Source organism: Euphorbia lathyris, chromosome 9 (genome assembly GCF_963576675.1).
Source record: "Euphorbia lathyris chromosome 9, ddEupLath1.1, whole genome shotgun sequence".
Classification (NCBI taxonomy): Eukaryota; Viridiplantae; Streptophyta; class Magnoliopsida; order Malpighiales; family Euphorbiaceae; genus Euphorbia; species Euphorbia lathyris.
The window spans coordinates 29,788,681-29,805,234 of record NC_088918.1 but is presented as its reverse complement, the minus strand read 5'-3'; the positions used below and the strand labels follow the sequence as shown (position 1 = coordinate 29,805,234).

Genomic DNA, 16,554 nt, shown 5'->3' with positions numbered 1-16,554 from the left:
TTGATAACCGAGTGATTAATTAATTATATTTTACACAAATTCAAAGAATTAATGAGATATTTAAAAAATTTCAGCTTTTTTGGACAAATAAAATAAGGTTCATTTCCTTCTCACATGATTTTTCTTGTCTCAACGATTGAACCTTTTTAAATTCGGTTTTGATTTTTCCGGTTCTCGATTTGTGGTTTGATTTTGGTCGCCCATAAATTAAACCGGACTATATAAGCTGCTCCGTTATCTTCCTTCCTCTACTTCCATAACATCTACATTGTAGTTGCAGGCGCCTGCTCACTTACCATTTCAGCTTCTTCGATCTCACCCACAATTTTAAGCTGAAAATGACCCAGAACCACTCTTCTTCTTTTCCATTCACGTTCCTTCCTTAATTCTCATGGCTTGTATTCCTACTCCCACTTTCTCTTCACCTCTCAAGAACCCGTTATCACCATCTAGGCATAAAATTAAAATCACAAAACTTCCTTCCCAATTCCACAAACATTCTTGCTCAACCTTCGTTTTTGTGCATAATTTCCGGGTTCTCGGTTTCCTCGAGGCTCCAAAATGCTACAAGCAAAGTCTTGGCTCGTATCTAGAGCCACCGGTGAACGCGGAACGACAAGAGCAATCTATTAACTCAAGTGGGCGCGTCACTAAACCCGAAAAGAGCTTAATTGAATGCATTACAAAGCCTGTAGTTTATGCATTGCTTTGTGTTGCCATTGGGTTTTGTTCAATTGGTACATTGCCAGCTTATGCAACTGTTTCCACGGTTTCCAGTGAAGTTGAATTGAAAAAAAATGAGAAAGAATTGAATGAGGAATCATGTTCAAAGGATCATGACTATTCAGATTATACTAGAAGTTTGTTACAAGAGGTTTCCTCGCTGCTAAAGTGTATAGAGGAGACAAGGAGGGGAAATGGGGGGTTGTGGGAAGTGAGATCGGCTTTAAAGGCTGTAAAAGCAAAGAAAGAAGGATTACAAGGGCAGATAATGGAGGAGCTACATTCTGAAGTGATGGAGTTGAAAAAAGAAAAGGATAGCTTGGAGAACCGAGCAGAGGAGATAATGGATGAAGGAGTGAAACTTAGACGAGAATATGAAAGTTTGCAAGGAAGTGCTGATAAAGAGAGAATGGAGGAGTTAGAGGAAACAATGGGAGTGATAGAGGAGGAGTATGGTCTGTCGTGGGATAGAATTGGGGAGATTAAGGATTCAATTTTGAGAAGAGAAACGGTGGCATTAAGTGTTGGTATCCGAGAACTTTGCTTCATTGAAAGAGAGTGTGAGGATTTGGTCAAGAGGTGGAACAAGGAAATGAATCAAAAAAGCAGGGAAAGGTAATTTCATATATGTACATTATGCATTTATGGTGTTGATTTGAATAGATGGTATGGCAAAATTTAGCACTCTTTGCTTCACATACCAAATTTCTCTAGGAAGTAGGACATTGACTTGAATGTACTGAAGGGATAAGTGCAGAAACCAAACAATTAACAAGTAATGTTAAACAGTAACAATTGCTTAATGTAACTACTAAAAAATCAGATAAAATGGCACCAGAAATGTTAAATGGTATTAATAGATGTGTTCTATGCTTTGATGTGCAATCTATCACAAGAGGAAGATTAATGTGCTTAATAGTATCAGTATATGCCTTGCAATAGAAGAGGAAACCTTGTGTAGACCTCTCGATAATCTTTCATGCTGGAAATTTGAGCACTGGAAGGCCCTTTCATCATATTTGTCTGTCTAGCAGAGATCTGAAGATGGAACTCTGATCTGCATTGCTTGATAAATTACGCACATACGGCATTCTGTTTATTTGGGTAGTTTCTTCGTTTTCTCTTCATAGGTACAAATAAAATTAAGTCTTCTCTATTTATTCTGTTCCTCCTGCATCTATTGTTAGAACTTGCTACATGGTTTTGTTATTCTTTTCTCTATTTGTAGTTCTTTGCCATTCAGTGGTGGTTGGTGCTATATTCCCTTTGCATAATAAGATTATATATGGTTTTTTTCATTATATTAGTATTTTAATGTGCTTGCAGTCTGCAAAAGGGTTCTATTACCAGGCTTTCCAGATCTGAAATTCAGGAAGAACTGGAAAGTGCACAAAAGAAATTCTTGGAACAAATGATTCTGCCTAATGTTGTGGAAGTTGAAGGCCTTGGACCTCTATTTGATCAGGATTTGGTGGATTTTGCTGTGCGTATCAAACAAGGCCTCAAAGATTCAAGGAAGCTACAAAAGGATTTGGAGGCTCGCATTAGAAAAAAGATGAAAAAACTTGGTGAAGAAAAGAGTTTAGTTGTAATGACACCAACGGATGAGGTTGTGAAGGGGTTTCCAGAAGTTGAGTTGAAATGGATGTTTGGAGATAAGGAGGTTGTGGTTCCTAAAGCTGTTCGCTCGCATTTATATCATGGTTGGAAGAAATGGCGAGAAGAAGCAAAAGCAGACCTTAAAAGTAATTTAATGGAAGACAGTGATTTTGCTGAACAGTATGTGGCCCAAATACAGGTATGTTTTCCGTTGACCATGTAGAGTCGCAAATATTTCGGGGGTATTGGAACTTATGCTTGTAAGAAGAATCTTGCAACTGCTGAGTTTGCAAATTTGCTTTTTTTTATTGTACATCAAAACTTATTGTTATATTTTGGTGTTTGCTGGTATATCTTATCTTAATTCTGTGGAGATGGAAAGAATCCTAGAGACACTAGCTTTTTCAGTTTAGCTATATTTGCTGCATTTACCCAATTGATTTTTTTTTTTGTCTCTGTGTTCATATTAATATTATGTTTTTATAGGTAAAAAGCTTGATACATTTCTTTCAGTTAATTTATGTTGTTAGTCATTTAAGAATATTAATTGCAGGAACGTATTCTTTTGGATCGTGATAGAGTGGTCTCCAAGACTTGGTACAATGAAGAGAAAAAGAGGTGGGAGATGGACTCAATGGCAGTTCCTTATGCAGTTTCAAAAAAACTAGTGGGGCATGCCCGAATCAGGCATGATTGGGGTGCCATGTATATTGCGCTAAAGGGGGATGACAAGGAATTCTACGTTGACATTAAGGTTATTTATGCATATTATCTATTTAATTTGTCCTAGCAAGCCATATTTGGCATACTTTTAACTTTTAGATTTTTTGGTTCAGGAATTTGACATGCTATATGAAGGTTTTGGCGGGTTTGATGGTTTATACATGAAAATGCTTGCCCAGGACATTCCAACTACTGTTCATTTGATGTGGATCCCCTTCTCAGAATTAAATTTGCAACAACAGTTCCTCTTGACAGTGCAGCTGATTCGTCAATGTATAAATGGAATATGGAAGGCTAGAACTGTTTCAGGTGGAAGGGATTGGGTGCTTGAGAAAATTAGAAACCTAAATGATGACATAATGATGATAATTGTGTTTCCTATAATAGAGTTTGTCATTCCTTTTCCGGTATTTACTGAATCAACTTGTTACTTGTCTCTTCACATAGCTTTTATTTGAGTTTTATTTTGTATGCTTATTGTAATTTCATAGTTACTGTTCTATCACAGGTAAGGTTACAGTTAGGGATGGCATGGCCTGAAGAAGTAGAGCAAAATGTTGGTTCAACATGGTACTTGAAATGGCAGTCAGAGGCAGAAAAAAGTTTCTTGTCCAGAAAAGAAGATGAAATCCAATGGTTTATTTGGTTCGTTATTAGAGCTGCTATATATGGATATGCATTGTTCCATATTTTCAACTTTATGAAGAGGAAAGTTCCGAGACTTCTTGGTTTTGGACCCTTACGTAGAAATCCAAACTTGCGGAAGTTGCGGAGAGTGGTATTTCATTTTGCCCTTTTTCTCTCTTGATGTACATTTTGATGTATATTGTTTGTGATCTAAGTATTCCATGTTATACATGGATGTGACAAAATGAAGTTAACTTAGATGGTACAGAGGTCTCTCAAAAAAGCATACACACCTAGGCTCAATTGTACAAAGGGTAGTAGAAGTGAGGAGGATCTCAAATGGTTAGCATAGGATTAAATTAAAATGGATGGAGTGAAGAAATTTGATAGTAGTCTTGTGTGATTGCATTTGCTACTAAGTTGTAGGAGAATTTATACAGGTTTATGATTCGAGAAGTTATGGTGAATGATAGTGATTATTTCGTGGTGAAGACAATAAGCATATTGAGATACTGTGATAAAAGTAAGGATGCTAACATGGATGCTCTGGAATGCATAAACTTATCAGCTAAATTCGCATGAAGATAGATGTAGCAATCATTGAGCAAAAGTTGAGAAAGGCAAGATGGGACGGTTTTGATGCACAATGTGGACTGACAAATTAATTCACATGAAAAGGGAGAAAATTGAAGTTGCATTTGATAGATCTAGGATGATATGGGGAAAGTAGCAATAAAGAATTTATTGACCCTAAATTCGTATTAGTGCTAAATTAGGTGTAATAAAGCAAAAGGACCCATACAGTCCATCCTAACTTTTTTGGGGCTATGATTTAGTTAAGTTGAGCAAATGTTGTATATGGGGAAAAAACTAATTTGCAAATGACTTATATAAAGGAATGGAGGGAGTATCTTTTCTGAGATAGATGTAAGCTAAGCTGATTAAACAACGATTGCTTTATTATTTTGTTTTTGTTTTTGTTCTTTTTCCGCAGAATGGCTATATTAAGTACAAGATTAGGAGAATCAAGCGAAAGAAAAAGGCTGGTGTTGATCCTATCAGAAATGCTTTTGACAGAATGAAGGTTCATAACTGTTACACTGTTACTTAAGTGTTTATATGGTCATTGCTTGAACTAGTTATAACAATGATGCTTAATTTCCAGAGAGTTAAGAATCCTCCTATACCACTGAAGGGCTTTGCTAGCGTTGATTCTATGAGAGAGGAAATTAATGAAGTTGTAGCATTTCTACAAAATCCTGGTGCATTCCAAGAAATCGGTGCCCGTGCACCTCGGGTATGAGATATGCAATATATATATGAGAACATGTTTTTCCTTTTCTTTCTCCTACTATTTTCTAGTACTATTGAAGTTGCTGTATATTTTAACTTGCATTGCGATTCTGATGAGTACTTTTTACAGCATATATTTTTGCCCATGTGTAATTAGTTAGTTGTAAATAGAGTTCTTAGGTTCCATAGAGATGTAATGGAAGTACACAAGCAGTATAAGATATATACAACTGCAAAGTGAAAGGACTTTGTAACTGCAAAGTTAGCCAAATGAGAATGACATGCATATTTTCTGGTCCAAGCAAATGGAACTCTTAACACTGTAAGATTTTTGAATGAGGAAATTATGCAAATTTGCTAAGAAAGAATCAGCACTGTACCCCCAAGTACAAATTGATGGCATAATTAAAGACAGAAGTTTTGTCTCATGCAAAACAATTGAAATAAGATAGTCATTCGCTTTGCAATGAATCCACGAACTAACTGTGATACCCAATGGCGGGACTTAAATTTTTCATTTGTGAAACAGGCTTCTTCCAAAAAAAAGATTTCTTGGTTGAAAAATGAAACCTCTACTTTTGTCATCTTCCCTGCAGGTTGTTTATCTTGCATTTCCTTCTCATGTTTAATCCTCCACTCAACTAGTCAACTATTGTACAAGTGTTGTCTTTATAGAAGTTATTAGAATATTTAAACTAGTGGCTGATAGGATTCCCCTTAATGGATTGGGTAAAACTGGAAATTTTGATGATGAGCTTTTGCATGAGACCAGTGTATGTCTGCCATCATCAGAAAGTCCATCGAATCAAAATCAGATATGCGTTTATAGATGGATAACTGTAAGCATTCAACATTTACTCTATGCCAGTAGAACATGTAACTCAAGCTGTAAGCATTTGTAATATTTCATAAAACTAATAGTTGGAATGCAAGGTATAAAATGGTTATAATTGCATGCATGTTGCAGGGTGTTCTCATTGTGGGAGAGAGGGGAACAGGAAAGACATCTCTAGCTCTTGCTATTGCTGCAGAAGCCAAGGTTCCCGTGGTCAACATTGCTGCCCAGCAGTTGGAGGCTGGATTATGGGTTGGTCAAAGTGCTTCAAATGTTCGCGAACTGTTTCAAACTGCTAGGGATTTGGTTATTTTCTATCCCTATTATATTATTTCTTGTCTAGTTTCTTTCTATATTTTGATACAAATATTCACTTGTCTGTGTCTATGGGATGGTTAGGGAGTATTAGGAGTTTGAACCTTGCCAGGTAGGGTAGATTAGACCTAGTGCATGTCCACTTCGATTGATGTTTGGAACCATTTGAACTGAAAGCTCAAGCTTATAGTTAAAGGTCCAGTTCATATTAATTTCTGACACCCCCCACACGCGAATGCCTACCGGGCTTGAAGCCTGCACAACATAGGCCCATATTACCATGTCCTGCAATTTAATCAACAAATGGGGTTGCCAGGAATCGAACCCTAGACCACTTGGTCAAACCGGCTCTGATACCATGTCATGGAACCATTTGAACTAAAAGCTCAAGCTGATAGTTAAAGGTCCACTTCATACGAGATGCTAGAGCAAAGGTGAATCGGGATCTGTATACAAGATTGGATACGAAGGAAGGGGAAAGAGACATATATAGAATTGCTCAGATGAGAGATAGGAAGACGCAAGATCTCGGAAAAGTTAAATGTGTGAAGGATGTGGACCAAAAAGTCCTAGTTGGAGATAAGGATATCAAGGAACGATGGAGGTCCTATTTTGATAACCTATTTAATGGAGATCGCGGATAAGATGTTGGAGATATAAGTATCCCTCACTATATGATAAATCGTGAATGCATACGGAGAATTCAAAAGGGTGAAGTCAAAATGGCATTAAATAAGATGAGATTGAAGAAAGCAGTAGGACCTGATGGCATCCCTATTGAGATTTGGAGATGTTTGGGAGAGAGAGGAATCGAATGGTTGACGACGTTCTTCAACAAAATTTGGAGAAACAATAAGATGCCATCAGAATGGAGGAAAAGTATCCTAATCCCTTTGTATAAGAACAAAAGCGATGTCCAAGATTGTGCCAACTATCGAGGAATCAAATTAATAAGTCACACTATGAAACTTTGGGAGCGAGTGATCGAACAATGGCTAAGGAGGACGGTGAAGATCTCGGAAAACCAGTTTGGCTTTATGTCGGGAAGATCAACTATGGAAGCCATCCATCTAATGAGACAATTAATGGAGCACTATCGAAATAAGAAGAAATACTTGCATATGGTTTTCATTGACTTGGAGAAGGCATATAATAAGGTACCAAGGGAAGTATTGTGGTGGGCTTTAATTAGGAAAGGGATTTTGCGGAAATGTATTGACATCATAAAGGACATGTATGAGGGAGCATGCACGAGTGTCCGTACCAGTGTTGGGAAGACTGAAGAGTTCCCTATTACGATTGGAGTGCATCAAGGTTCTACACTAAGCCCATTTCTTTTTTCCATCGTTATGGATGAACTAACGAGTTCACTTCAAGATGGTATACCATGGTGCATGTTGTTTGCAGATGATATTGTGTTGGTTGATGAGACGAAAGAAGGCGTGGAGAGGAAGTTGGAACTATGGAGACAAACTTTAGAATCTAGAGGCTTTAAGTTGAGCCGAAGTAAGACAGAATATTTGAAGTGTAAGTTTAGCGGCGATAGGAGTAGGGAGGCAGGGACAATCACCCTAGATGGGAGAGTTGTTCAGGCATCGGATTGCTTTCGGTATTTAGGATCTATTATCCAAACGGATGGAGAAGTAGATGGAGATGTTGCTCATAGGATTAAATCTGGTTGGGCGAAGTGGAAGAGTGCTGCGGGTTTCCTTTGTGACCCCAGCATGCCTAATAGATTGAAGGGAAAATTCTACCGCACGACAATCAGACCAACACTGTTATATGGTACGGAGTGTTGGGCAGTGAAACACTGTCACACTCATAAGATGTCGGTGGCGGAGATGCGTATGTTGAGATGGATGTGTGGCCATACGAGAAAGGATCGGGTGGGTAATGAAATAATTAGGACAAAAGTAGGGGTTACACCTATTGAGAATAAAATGAGGGAAAACCGACTAAGGTGGTTTGACCATGTACGACGAAGAGCGCTAGATGCGCCGGTTAGGAGGACTGAAGAGTGGCAAAGAGATGTAGTGGTGAGGAGTAGGGGAAGACCTAAGCAAACTTGGAGGATGGTGATTGAGAGTGATATGAGTTTATTGGGGATTGAGGAAAATATGGTAGTGGATAGGACTGAGTGGAGGGAGAGAATTTGTGTCGCTGACACGACTTGATTTCACGGTTTTATATGATGGTTCATGTTAGCCGACCCCGAATCATTTCGGGACTAAGGCTTTGTTGTTGTGTATTTGTGGAGTTAGAAATTCATGATATTTAGTTTTGAGCATGTTGATCTTAAGCAATGGTTGGTTTGAAAATAATCTATTGTTTATGTCATGGATCGAATTGAACTAAAAGCTTAAGCTGATAGTTAAAGTCCACTTCATATTAATATCTGACAGTTTAAAAAGGTTACATACATTGCTGGGTGTTATTGGCAATGGTGCACAGTCTCAGATGGTTTTCCTGGTTTGGAGCTGTCAATTCTAATTAATGTTTTAAGAATCTCCTTATTTTTTTTATCTTGAATTTGATTTAAAAACTTCAAAGAGTTTTATGCTTTGTTCTTTGTTTAATTTTGCGCGTTAAAAATTTTCCTAGTACAAAGATAGCAGGTCCAGTTTTTATTTTCGGGGACCTTATTTCCACATTGAATCTTTTAACATATGGTAACATTATATGCATGTATATGAAAACATTTTGACTATTCTCTCGGGTGTTCTCAGACATAGGCATATAAACATCTTGGCAATTTTGTCTCATGTTTGAGTTTTTTGTTTGCTAGCTAATTGTTGCATCATGTTCACCTTATGAACAAAATCTTAGATTTTATGCTGTTGATTTTGTGTACCCTAAAATTCCTTAGTTCTTATGCAGGCTTGGACACTTCACTGATAACTAATTTTTTCTTAGCAGGACATACTTGGTAGACCGAATCTTGTGGCAGTGAATTTTATAGAGTTTTTTTTCATCTATGGCGCAACGGTAAACGTTGTTATCGTGTGACCAAGAGGTCACGGGTTCGAGTCTTAGGAGTGGCCTCTTGCCAAATAAATTGGCAGGGAAAGGCTTGCCCCCAGTACACCCTTGTGGTGGGACCCCTCCCCGGACCCTCGCTCAGCGGGGATGCGTAATGCGACCGGGCCGCCCCCCATAGTTGCTTATAGAAATTAATTTTTCTTTTCAGATTGCAAGTTCCCCGAATCATTTTAGGACTAAGGCTTTGTTGTTGTTGTAGAATGCAAGTTGACTTAACAGTTATATACACACACACACACACAGATATAAAATGTTTTGCCAACTCTATAATGTCATTTGCAGGCACCTGTGATCATTTTTGTTGAGGATTTTGACCTTTTTGCTGGTGTTCGTGGTAAGTTTATACATACTAAACAGCAGGATCATGAGGCTTTCATTAATCAACTTCTCGTGGAACTTGATGGGTAATGCACCTTCTCTTCTGGTTTAAGCATGTTTTGTAGCGTGCTTTGAAGGAATATTATTTTTATCAACCTTTTCTCAATATAATGATTGCAGTGAGTTTGAAGTGTGGCACTCGTTTTGTTTGTAGCTTTGAATCCTGTGTCTATTTAGTTTCACATGCCAAATTTTGCTTTCAGATTTCTGTTCTTTGGGCATGTATTAGGAGCCAGATAATGTTTTTAGTAGCAGGTGCATGACAACTTCCTGTACCAAGCATTTTGTTTCCAATATGTTTCGGGCTGGGGACTTGGGCCTTGCACATTAGGATGTAATGGCAAAAACATTCCACTTTTTGTTTTTTTGGTCAATTCCTTCGAGATCGACTATCTACCCAATGCCTTGATCTCAAACTTGGGATGTGATATTAGAGTTCTGCTTTTGCTACTAAAGCATCTGTGTTTCTATTAAAAGCATTTCTTATGGTAATTTTGGATGTAATTTTTGCCTTCTTTCTTCAGTGTGAGCGCATAAAAGTATCTCATTTCATTTTCTTTACACTGCAAAATACAGAACTAGTAAAACTTGTAGGGACAAGCCAATTGACACTCCATATTGGCAGAAAGCATATTTATAAAAATTGAAAAATACTTTGATTTTTTTGTATGCTTGTATCTCAAAGACTGAATTATATCTTGCCAGGTTCGAGAAACAAGATGGAGTTGTTTTGATGGCTACAACTAGAAATATCAAGCAAATAGATGAGGCCTTGCAGCGACCTGGTCGGATGGATAGAGTATTTTATCTTCAGCAGCCAACTCAAGCAGAAAGGGAGAAAATTTTACAAAATGCTGCAAAAGAAACCATGGATGAAGACCTCATTGATTTTGTAGACTGGAAAAAGGTAATTCAGATCAGATATTGTGCACTTATGGATTCATATGGACAATTACTGGATGGATGAACTTGTTTTGCAGTGATGGTTTTCAAACTTGTTGAAATGGTATTGAGCTGCCAAATAGTTTCGCCTTTTGCTGTTGTCTTATTTTCATTGTCTGATTGATAATTGGGTCCGTTAGTGGTTGAATATATGCACCTTTAGATAGTATCATGTAAGATTGTTTGACCATATGGTGTTTTCTGTGCATTATGACCCCTAGGCTCTAGTTATTGATTTGTTAGTATGAACTTTTTTAGTGTATAGCTTTTTTCTTGAAGAATCATCTAATATTTCTCTTGTTAACAATGGGTGACTTTCCGAATTCTTTTCCTCTTGGATTAGGTGTGCTGATTGAGTTGCCCTCATTTGTTTATATTGCTCTCTCTCTTTTATATATATATTACCTCCCATGATTTTTCAGCTTTTGCTATTTTCAGGTTGCTGAGAAGACAGCGCTTTTACGCCCTATAGAATTAAAACTTGTTCCTGTTGCTTTGGAAGGCAGTGCCTTTAGGAGCAAATTTGTTGATACAGATGAACTCATGAGCTATTGCAGTTGGTTTGCGGTAAGAATTAAATTTTAAAAAATATAAAAGTGCTGATATATCATTATCCGACTTGTGATTTATGCTTGATTGCTTGTATTTAATGTTTTATAATCATATCATTTGAATAATCATCTGCTAATATAGATATTCTCATGGGTTCAACTCGCATTTAATTATAGTATTGGTTATCTGTCCTTTTCCTTTTCTTCAGGTTCCAGTTTTGCGTTCATCATAATAGTGTCCTCAGTTATTTTTCAGAATAATCTTGTCAGTGATGTAGTAATGTGGTGCTATTTCTGTAGACTTTCAGTTTTATTGTCCCCAGATGGGTTCAGAAAATCAAAATTGTGAAGAACATAAGCAGGATGCTGGTGAATCATCTTGGGCTAGATTTAACTAAGGAGGACCTGCAGAGTGTAGTTGATCTTATGGAGCCATATGGTCAGATAAGCAATGGGATGGAGCTTCTGAATCCTCCAGTTGATGTAAGAAACTGTCATTTCTTTTAAGTTTATATATATTTATGTTTTTTATATCTAAATGCACATTCTGTCTTGTGATTATTTGATGAAAGGTGGGAAAAACATGATAAACATGTTCTGATAAATTGTCTAATAATGGACAATGTCTACAACTCTTACTTGCTACTATTATGAAGATTTTAGCTTTCTATAACATATAAATCTTTCATTTGCTGGCATAAGTTTTGGGATTGGATACTTTAAGGTCATTAAATGTTAAAAAATAAACAATGTTTTTTTTTCTTTCTAATTTTACGAGTACTTACTGCTCGTATATGTCAAGCTCAAGCTGCCTAATGATGGAAAAGGAACCAACTCAGTCTTTTTTTAAAGAAAATAAGAAAGCAATATCTATTTTTATTTCATTTTTCTTCCCATCCTAATGCATGGGTATGTTTGCAGTCTTCTATAAGCCAATTATTTGATTTGTTGGTATGAAAGTTTGACTAACAGCAGTTTTTGAGATGTGACAGTGGACGAGGGAGACCAAATTCCCACATGCTGTTTGGGCTGCTGGCCGTGGGCTTATAGCTCTTCTATTGCCAAACTTTGACAATGTACATAATCTATGGTTGGAGCCGTGTTCTTGGCAGGTGAGTCATGTCATATTTTCCTGTGAGTAGATTTAACTCAACCCTGCATATTACCATGCATGAAATTTGGATATGCCATTGGATTATGGGTAAATAGATTTATATCATTTATATGTGTGAATTAAAGCGCTCAGCGGGGACGCGTAGTGCGACCGGGCCGCCCTTTTTTTTTATATGTGTGAATTAAAGCAATTGATTGAAATCAAGATGCCATTCTCTGGAAATCAAATTGATCAAAAGGTGGATGTGAAAAAGAAATATTGGTGATAATGGAATTTAAGAATGTGCATTCTGCACTTTTTTTAATTGAATTCTAATTTCCTAAGGTTGGACTGAAATAATTAGGTGCTCTCAACCCAGTGTTTAACTTTGTAGCTTACTGGGAAATATATAACTAATTAGGTGGTTATTGGAATTCTAAGATTCCCTGGCTAAATGCAAGGCTTGCACAGCAGTCTTTCTATATGCGAGTCGTTGACCCTCTTTCTGAATTGTGCTTTGAAGTTTATGCTAACCATAAAAAAAAAAGGGCGGCCCGGTCGCACTAACGCGTCCCCGCTGAGCGAGGGTCCGGTGAAGTTGTTCCTTTTCTAGTTTGGTGCTAGAATTACCAGTAAAGTTATTTCATGCATTTAGACAGGGAAATTGAGAAAAATTTCGCCACTTCTTTTTTGCAGGGAATTGGATGTACCAAGATCACTAAGGCCAGAAATGAAGGTTCCCTGAATGGGAATGTGGAATCAAGGTCATATCTTGAAAAGAAGCTGGTCTTTTGCTTTGGTTCACATATAGCATCCCAGCTTTTACTTCCTTTTGGTGAAGAAAATTTTCTTTCTTCTTCAGAATTAAGGCAAGCTCAAGAGGTTTGTGCTGTGCTATAATTGATTTACTTTTTTGTCCTATTTGTTCTTTTGAATACATGCCTAAATATGTATCTGAAAAATGATCCAGATAGCTACGCGGATGGTGACTGAGTATGGATGGGGCCCTGATGACAGTCCTGCTATTTACTATAGTAACAATGCGGTATTCCCAATTATTTTCAACTTACAATATATCTGTCGACAGAAAAAGGAATATTGGGCTTGTATCCCTGTAGTCTATTTGTAAATCTAGACCACCTGCTAGATTGATTACTTACACTGTTGTTTGGCTCGTGTTGCTTACTAATTAGATTCTGCTCTCTCTCTCTATCTCTGTAATTTGGTTACGTTTTACTATGCCATGATCGGGGAAATAGACCCAAGTCATTTTTTTGGGGGTAAATTTCACCTCGAACTTGGCATGCTTAGATAAATAGTCCCTTGGCTAACGCATATATCACATTTTTCATAAGATATCAATATTAAACCTCTTATCAAAACAAAAGAATATAGTTCATTACCTGAAATAGCATAATTAAAAAGGTTCCTTATCTAATCCAAGCATTTCTTATTTTCCTATTTCGTTAAAGTAATAATAATCTAGATTTATGTTTAATTATGTTGTTTTGGGCAGAGGGCGAGCCTTGGCGCAACGGTAAAACGTTGTTGCCGTGTGACCAGAGGTCACGGGTTCGAGTCTTAGGAGCGGCCTCTTGCCAATTAAATTGACAAGGGAAGGCTTGCCCCCAATACACCCTTGTGGTGGGACCCCTCCCCGGACCCTCGCTCAGCGGGGACGCGTAATGCGACCGGGCCGCCCTTTTTATGTTGTTTTGGGCAAGAAGTGAACTTCTTCTTGTTCCTAGAACGAAGTTTATGTTGCAAACTTTATTGAGCATGCTTGAGTTATGGAAGATGTGGTGATACACACAAGTCAAAGGGAATATTTGTCCAAGTGTGGCAAGTTCAGGGTGGAATTTGTCAACAAAAGATGATTTTCGGTCTATTTGTCCAGACGTACCAAATTTGCCGCTCAATTTGTTCTTAATCTGATATTTGAGTGTCATCTTCAATGATTCAATTTGTTGCTTTAAGTTGCCAATTAGATATTTATATCTTGGATATTTTGCTCTGCTGTAGGTTACATCTTTAAGCATGGGAAACAACCATGAGTATGATATGGCAGCTAAGGTTGAAAAGGTACATTTATTCTTTCTTCCATGAATATTTGCTCATTTCTTACAGATGCTTACTGCGGGGACAGCTCTTTATGCTAAGTATTGTTCCGTGAGATACTTTATGAACCATGTATGCTTTGCTAAATTTGCAGATGTATGACTTGGCATATTTTAAAGCAAAGGAAATGCTTCAGAAGAATCGTCAAGTTCTTGAAAAGATAGTTGATGAATTGCTGGAATTTGAGATCTTGACTGGCAAGGTGAAGAGTTGCTACCCTTAAACTCTTTGAACCAACATACTCTACTATAAAGCTTTTCAACACACTTTTTATCGAAATAGCTTTTTCGATAATTTTAATTTTTAAAAATTTCTATTACTAATCCTTTGTGTATCTTTGTGTTCCTAACCATCCACTCGTTTTTGCTCAATCACCTGTTAGCATTAGGGTAATACCACAAACTATTGCCATTTCCTCTTTAGAGATCCAACTTATTTATAATTGAAGCTTAGTAAAATCTTGTTACCAAGTTGGTCTTTTAGACTGAGCCACTGAAATTGCAAATAGTTACTTTAAAACTACTCTTTTACATTTGGCTACTCTAAAATACAAATAATGATTTTGGACTATCAATCAAACAATTCAGATATTGAAAAAAGTATTCTAAATATTTGCTGATCTGTTAGTTGTATGATGATTGAGTTGATGTACAACTGACCAAACCAAAGCGTCTATTTTTGAGTTGTTTTTTAGTTTAGCTATTGGGGATTTCAAATGTGGTTGGCATATTGTAGAAGTAAAGATTACTCATCATTTTTTTGCAGGATCTGGAAAGGATATTTGAGAGTAATGGCGGAATTCAGGAGAAGGAGCCTTTTTTCCTTTCTAATGCTAATCACAGCGAGGTATGTTTTAGCAGAGTTTTCTTAGGGCTTTTTTTTTCCCTTTATGGTTGGACCAATTGGGATAGTTTTTCTATGTCGAAAGTGGAATTTTGGATTCAGAGCTGCAGAATTGTGAATCGGCTCATTTAGGAAATAAGTACTATTTGACCATATGGGATTTAAGGGGACAAAGGATCATTTGATCACAAGGAATCAACAACTAATAAGCTAGAAGCATGAAAGATTTTGAAAATTCACTGAGAAAGGAATGGGAATTGAATCTTGTAAAATTCTATTTGGTGATTAGCAAAGAAAAAAACGTGTTCTGGAATGGCCATATGATTAACTTGTTGCAAATTATAGAGGTGGCCACTAGTTCTACAGCATATGATAACCAAATTAGAGCAAAAATGACATGAAGATTGTGAGAGCAAAGTGCACTAAATCCAAAATTTGATGTGTAGATAAAACCAATTAAGAAACATTAATAATTAATCCATTTCCTTAGTTAGAATCAGAATTCAAGATCACTAATCCCTTTGTGAGACATGATAACGTTCACTTGGACCCTGACTGACCATTACAGATTACAGATTCTCGATATCTATAATTAGGCTGTGTTGAACATTGAGATAAATTAGCCTTCTAAATTACAAACATCTTGGTGGCTTTGATTTCATTTACAGGACCAGCGTAGATTTTCAATTGGGTGATTCTTTTTTTTTTTTTTAACTGACCTTTATCCCGTGTGTAATGTTTTTTTTCAGCCAGTGTCTAGCAGCCTCCTTGATATTGGAAATGGATCAGGACCTGCTCTTTTAGGTGCATCTAACTAGGTTGAAGGGAATTTTGATTTCAAGCGTTTATTTCATTGATTATTAGAGGTGAAGAAATATTTTCCCAATGAGCCTGCCCTTCATATACAAATTTTGACTTCTCTTTTTTATTATCAAAATATCATGAAATGTATTTGTACAGAAGTAGGCTTTGTTGAGAAGAGCTTCTTATATAATTTTCCTTCTCAACTGTTAGTTGTAAGAGTCATTTAGGGTGGAGCAAAAATGATTCCCCTTCAAATTGTAATTTAATATTTGGCATTAAATTGTAATTTAATATTTGGCAGTAAATTGTAATTTCATAGTAATTACTCCATCCATCCCATTATATAAGTAATTCTTGTGTTTTCCACACAAATTAAGAAATACTATTAGTGCAGTGTCAATTTACATTGGTTAACTTAAAAAAAAAAAAATCTTAGTAATGGTTGAGGAATAAGTCTCATAATGTTAAAAAACACATTGATACGTTGAAAACCAAGACAAAAATTCAATGCTTGGATCGAAAAACCAAACTAGAAATTTTTGGAAAACTAAAACGACTTATATTTTGGAAAAAAATTTCAGTTTCTAAAAACATACTTGCCCCATTAGCATGCATATAACGGAGCAACCAGCCCCCTTCAACATCTCTCTCATAATGTGTTCTATGCTGTT

The 16,554-nt window shown here is 36.7% G+C and overlaps 1 protein-coding gene across 2 annotated transcripts; it reads left to right on the top strand.

Moving 5' to 3' along the window:
- Nucleotides 1-240: 240 nt before the first annotated feature.
- LOC136205557 (probable inactive ATP-dependent zinc metalloprotease FTSHI 5, chloroplastic) lies at nt 241-16,205 on the top strand. Of its 2 annotated transcripts, none has more exons than XM_065996204.1 (19): nt 241-1,338; nt 2,050-2,521; nt 2,876-3,076; nt 3,159-3,452; nt 3,554-3,823; nt 4,667-4,756; nt 4,838-4,969; nt 5,933-6,106; nt 9,437-9,558; nt 10,238-10,439; nt 10,913-11,041; nt 11,326-11,508; nt 12,018-12,137; nt 12,815-13,000; nt 13,089-13,163; nt 14,141-14,200; nt 14,331-14,438; nt 15,002-15,082; nt 15,833-16,205. In XM_065996204.1, the coding sequence occupies exons 1-19, from the start codon at nt 392-394 to the stop codon at nt 15,881-15,883; spliced, it is 3,897 nt and encodes a 1,298-aa protein (XP_065852276.1). In that variant the 5' UTR covers nt 241-391; the 3' UTR covers nt 15,884-16,205. The 2 variants fall into 2 exon arrangements, with proteins under 2 accessions (XP_065852276.1, XP_065852274.1); XM_065996202.1 differs by having other exon boundaries at nt 242-1,338; nt 15,829-16,205.
- Nucleotides 16,206-16,554: the final 349 nt, after the last annotated feature.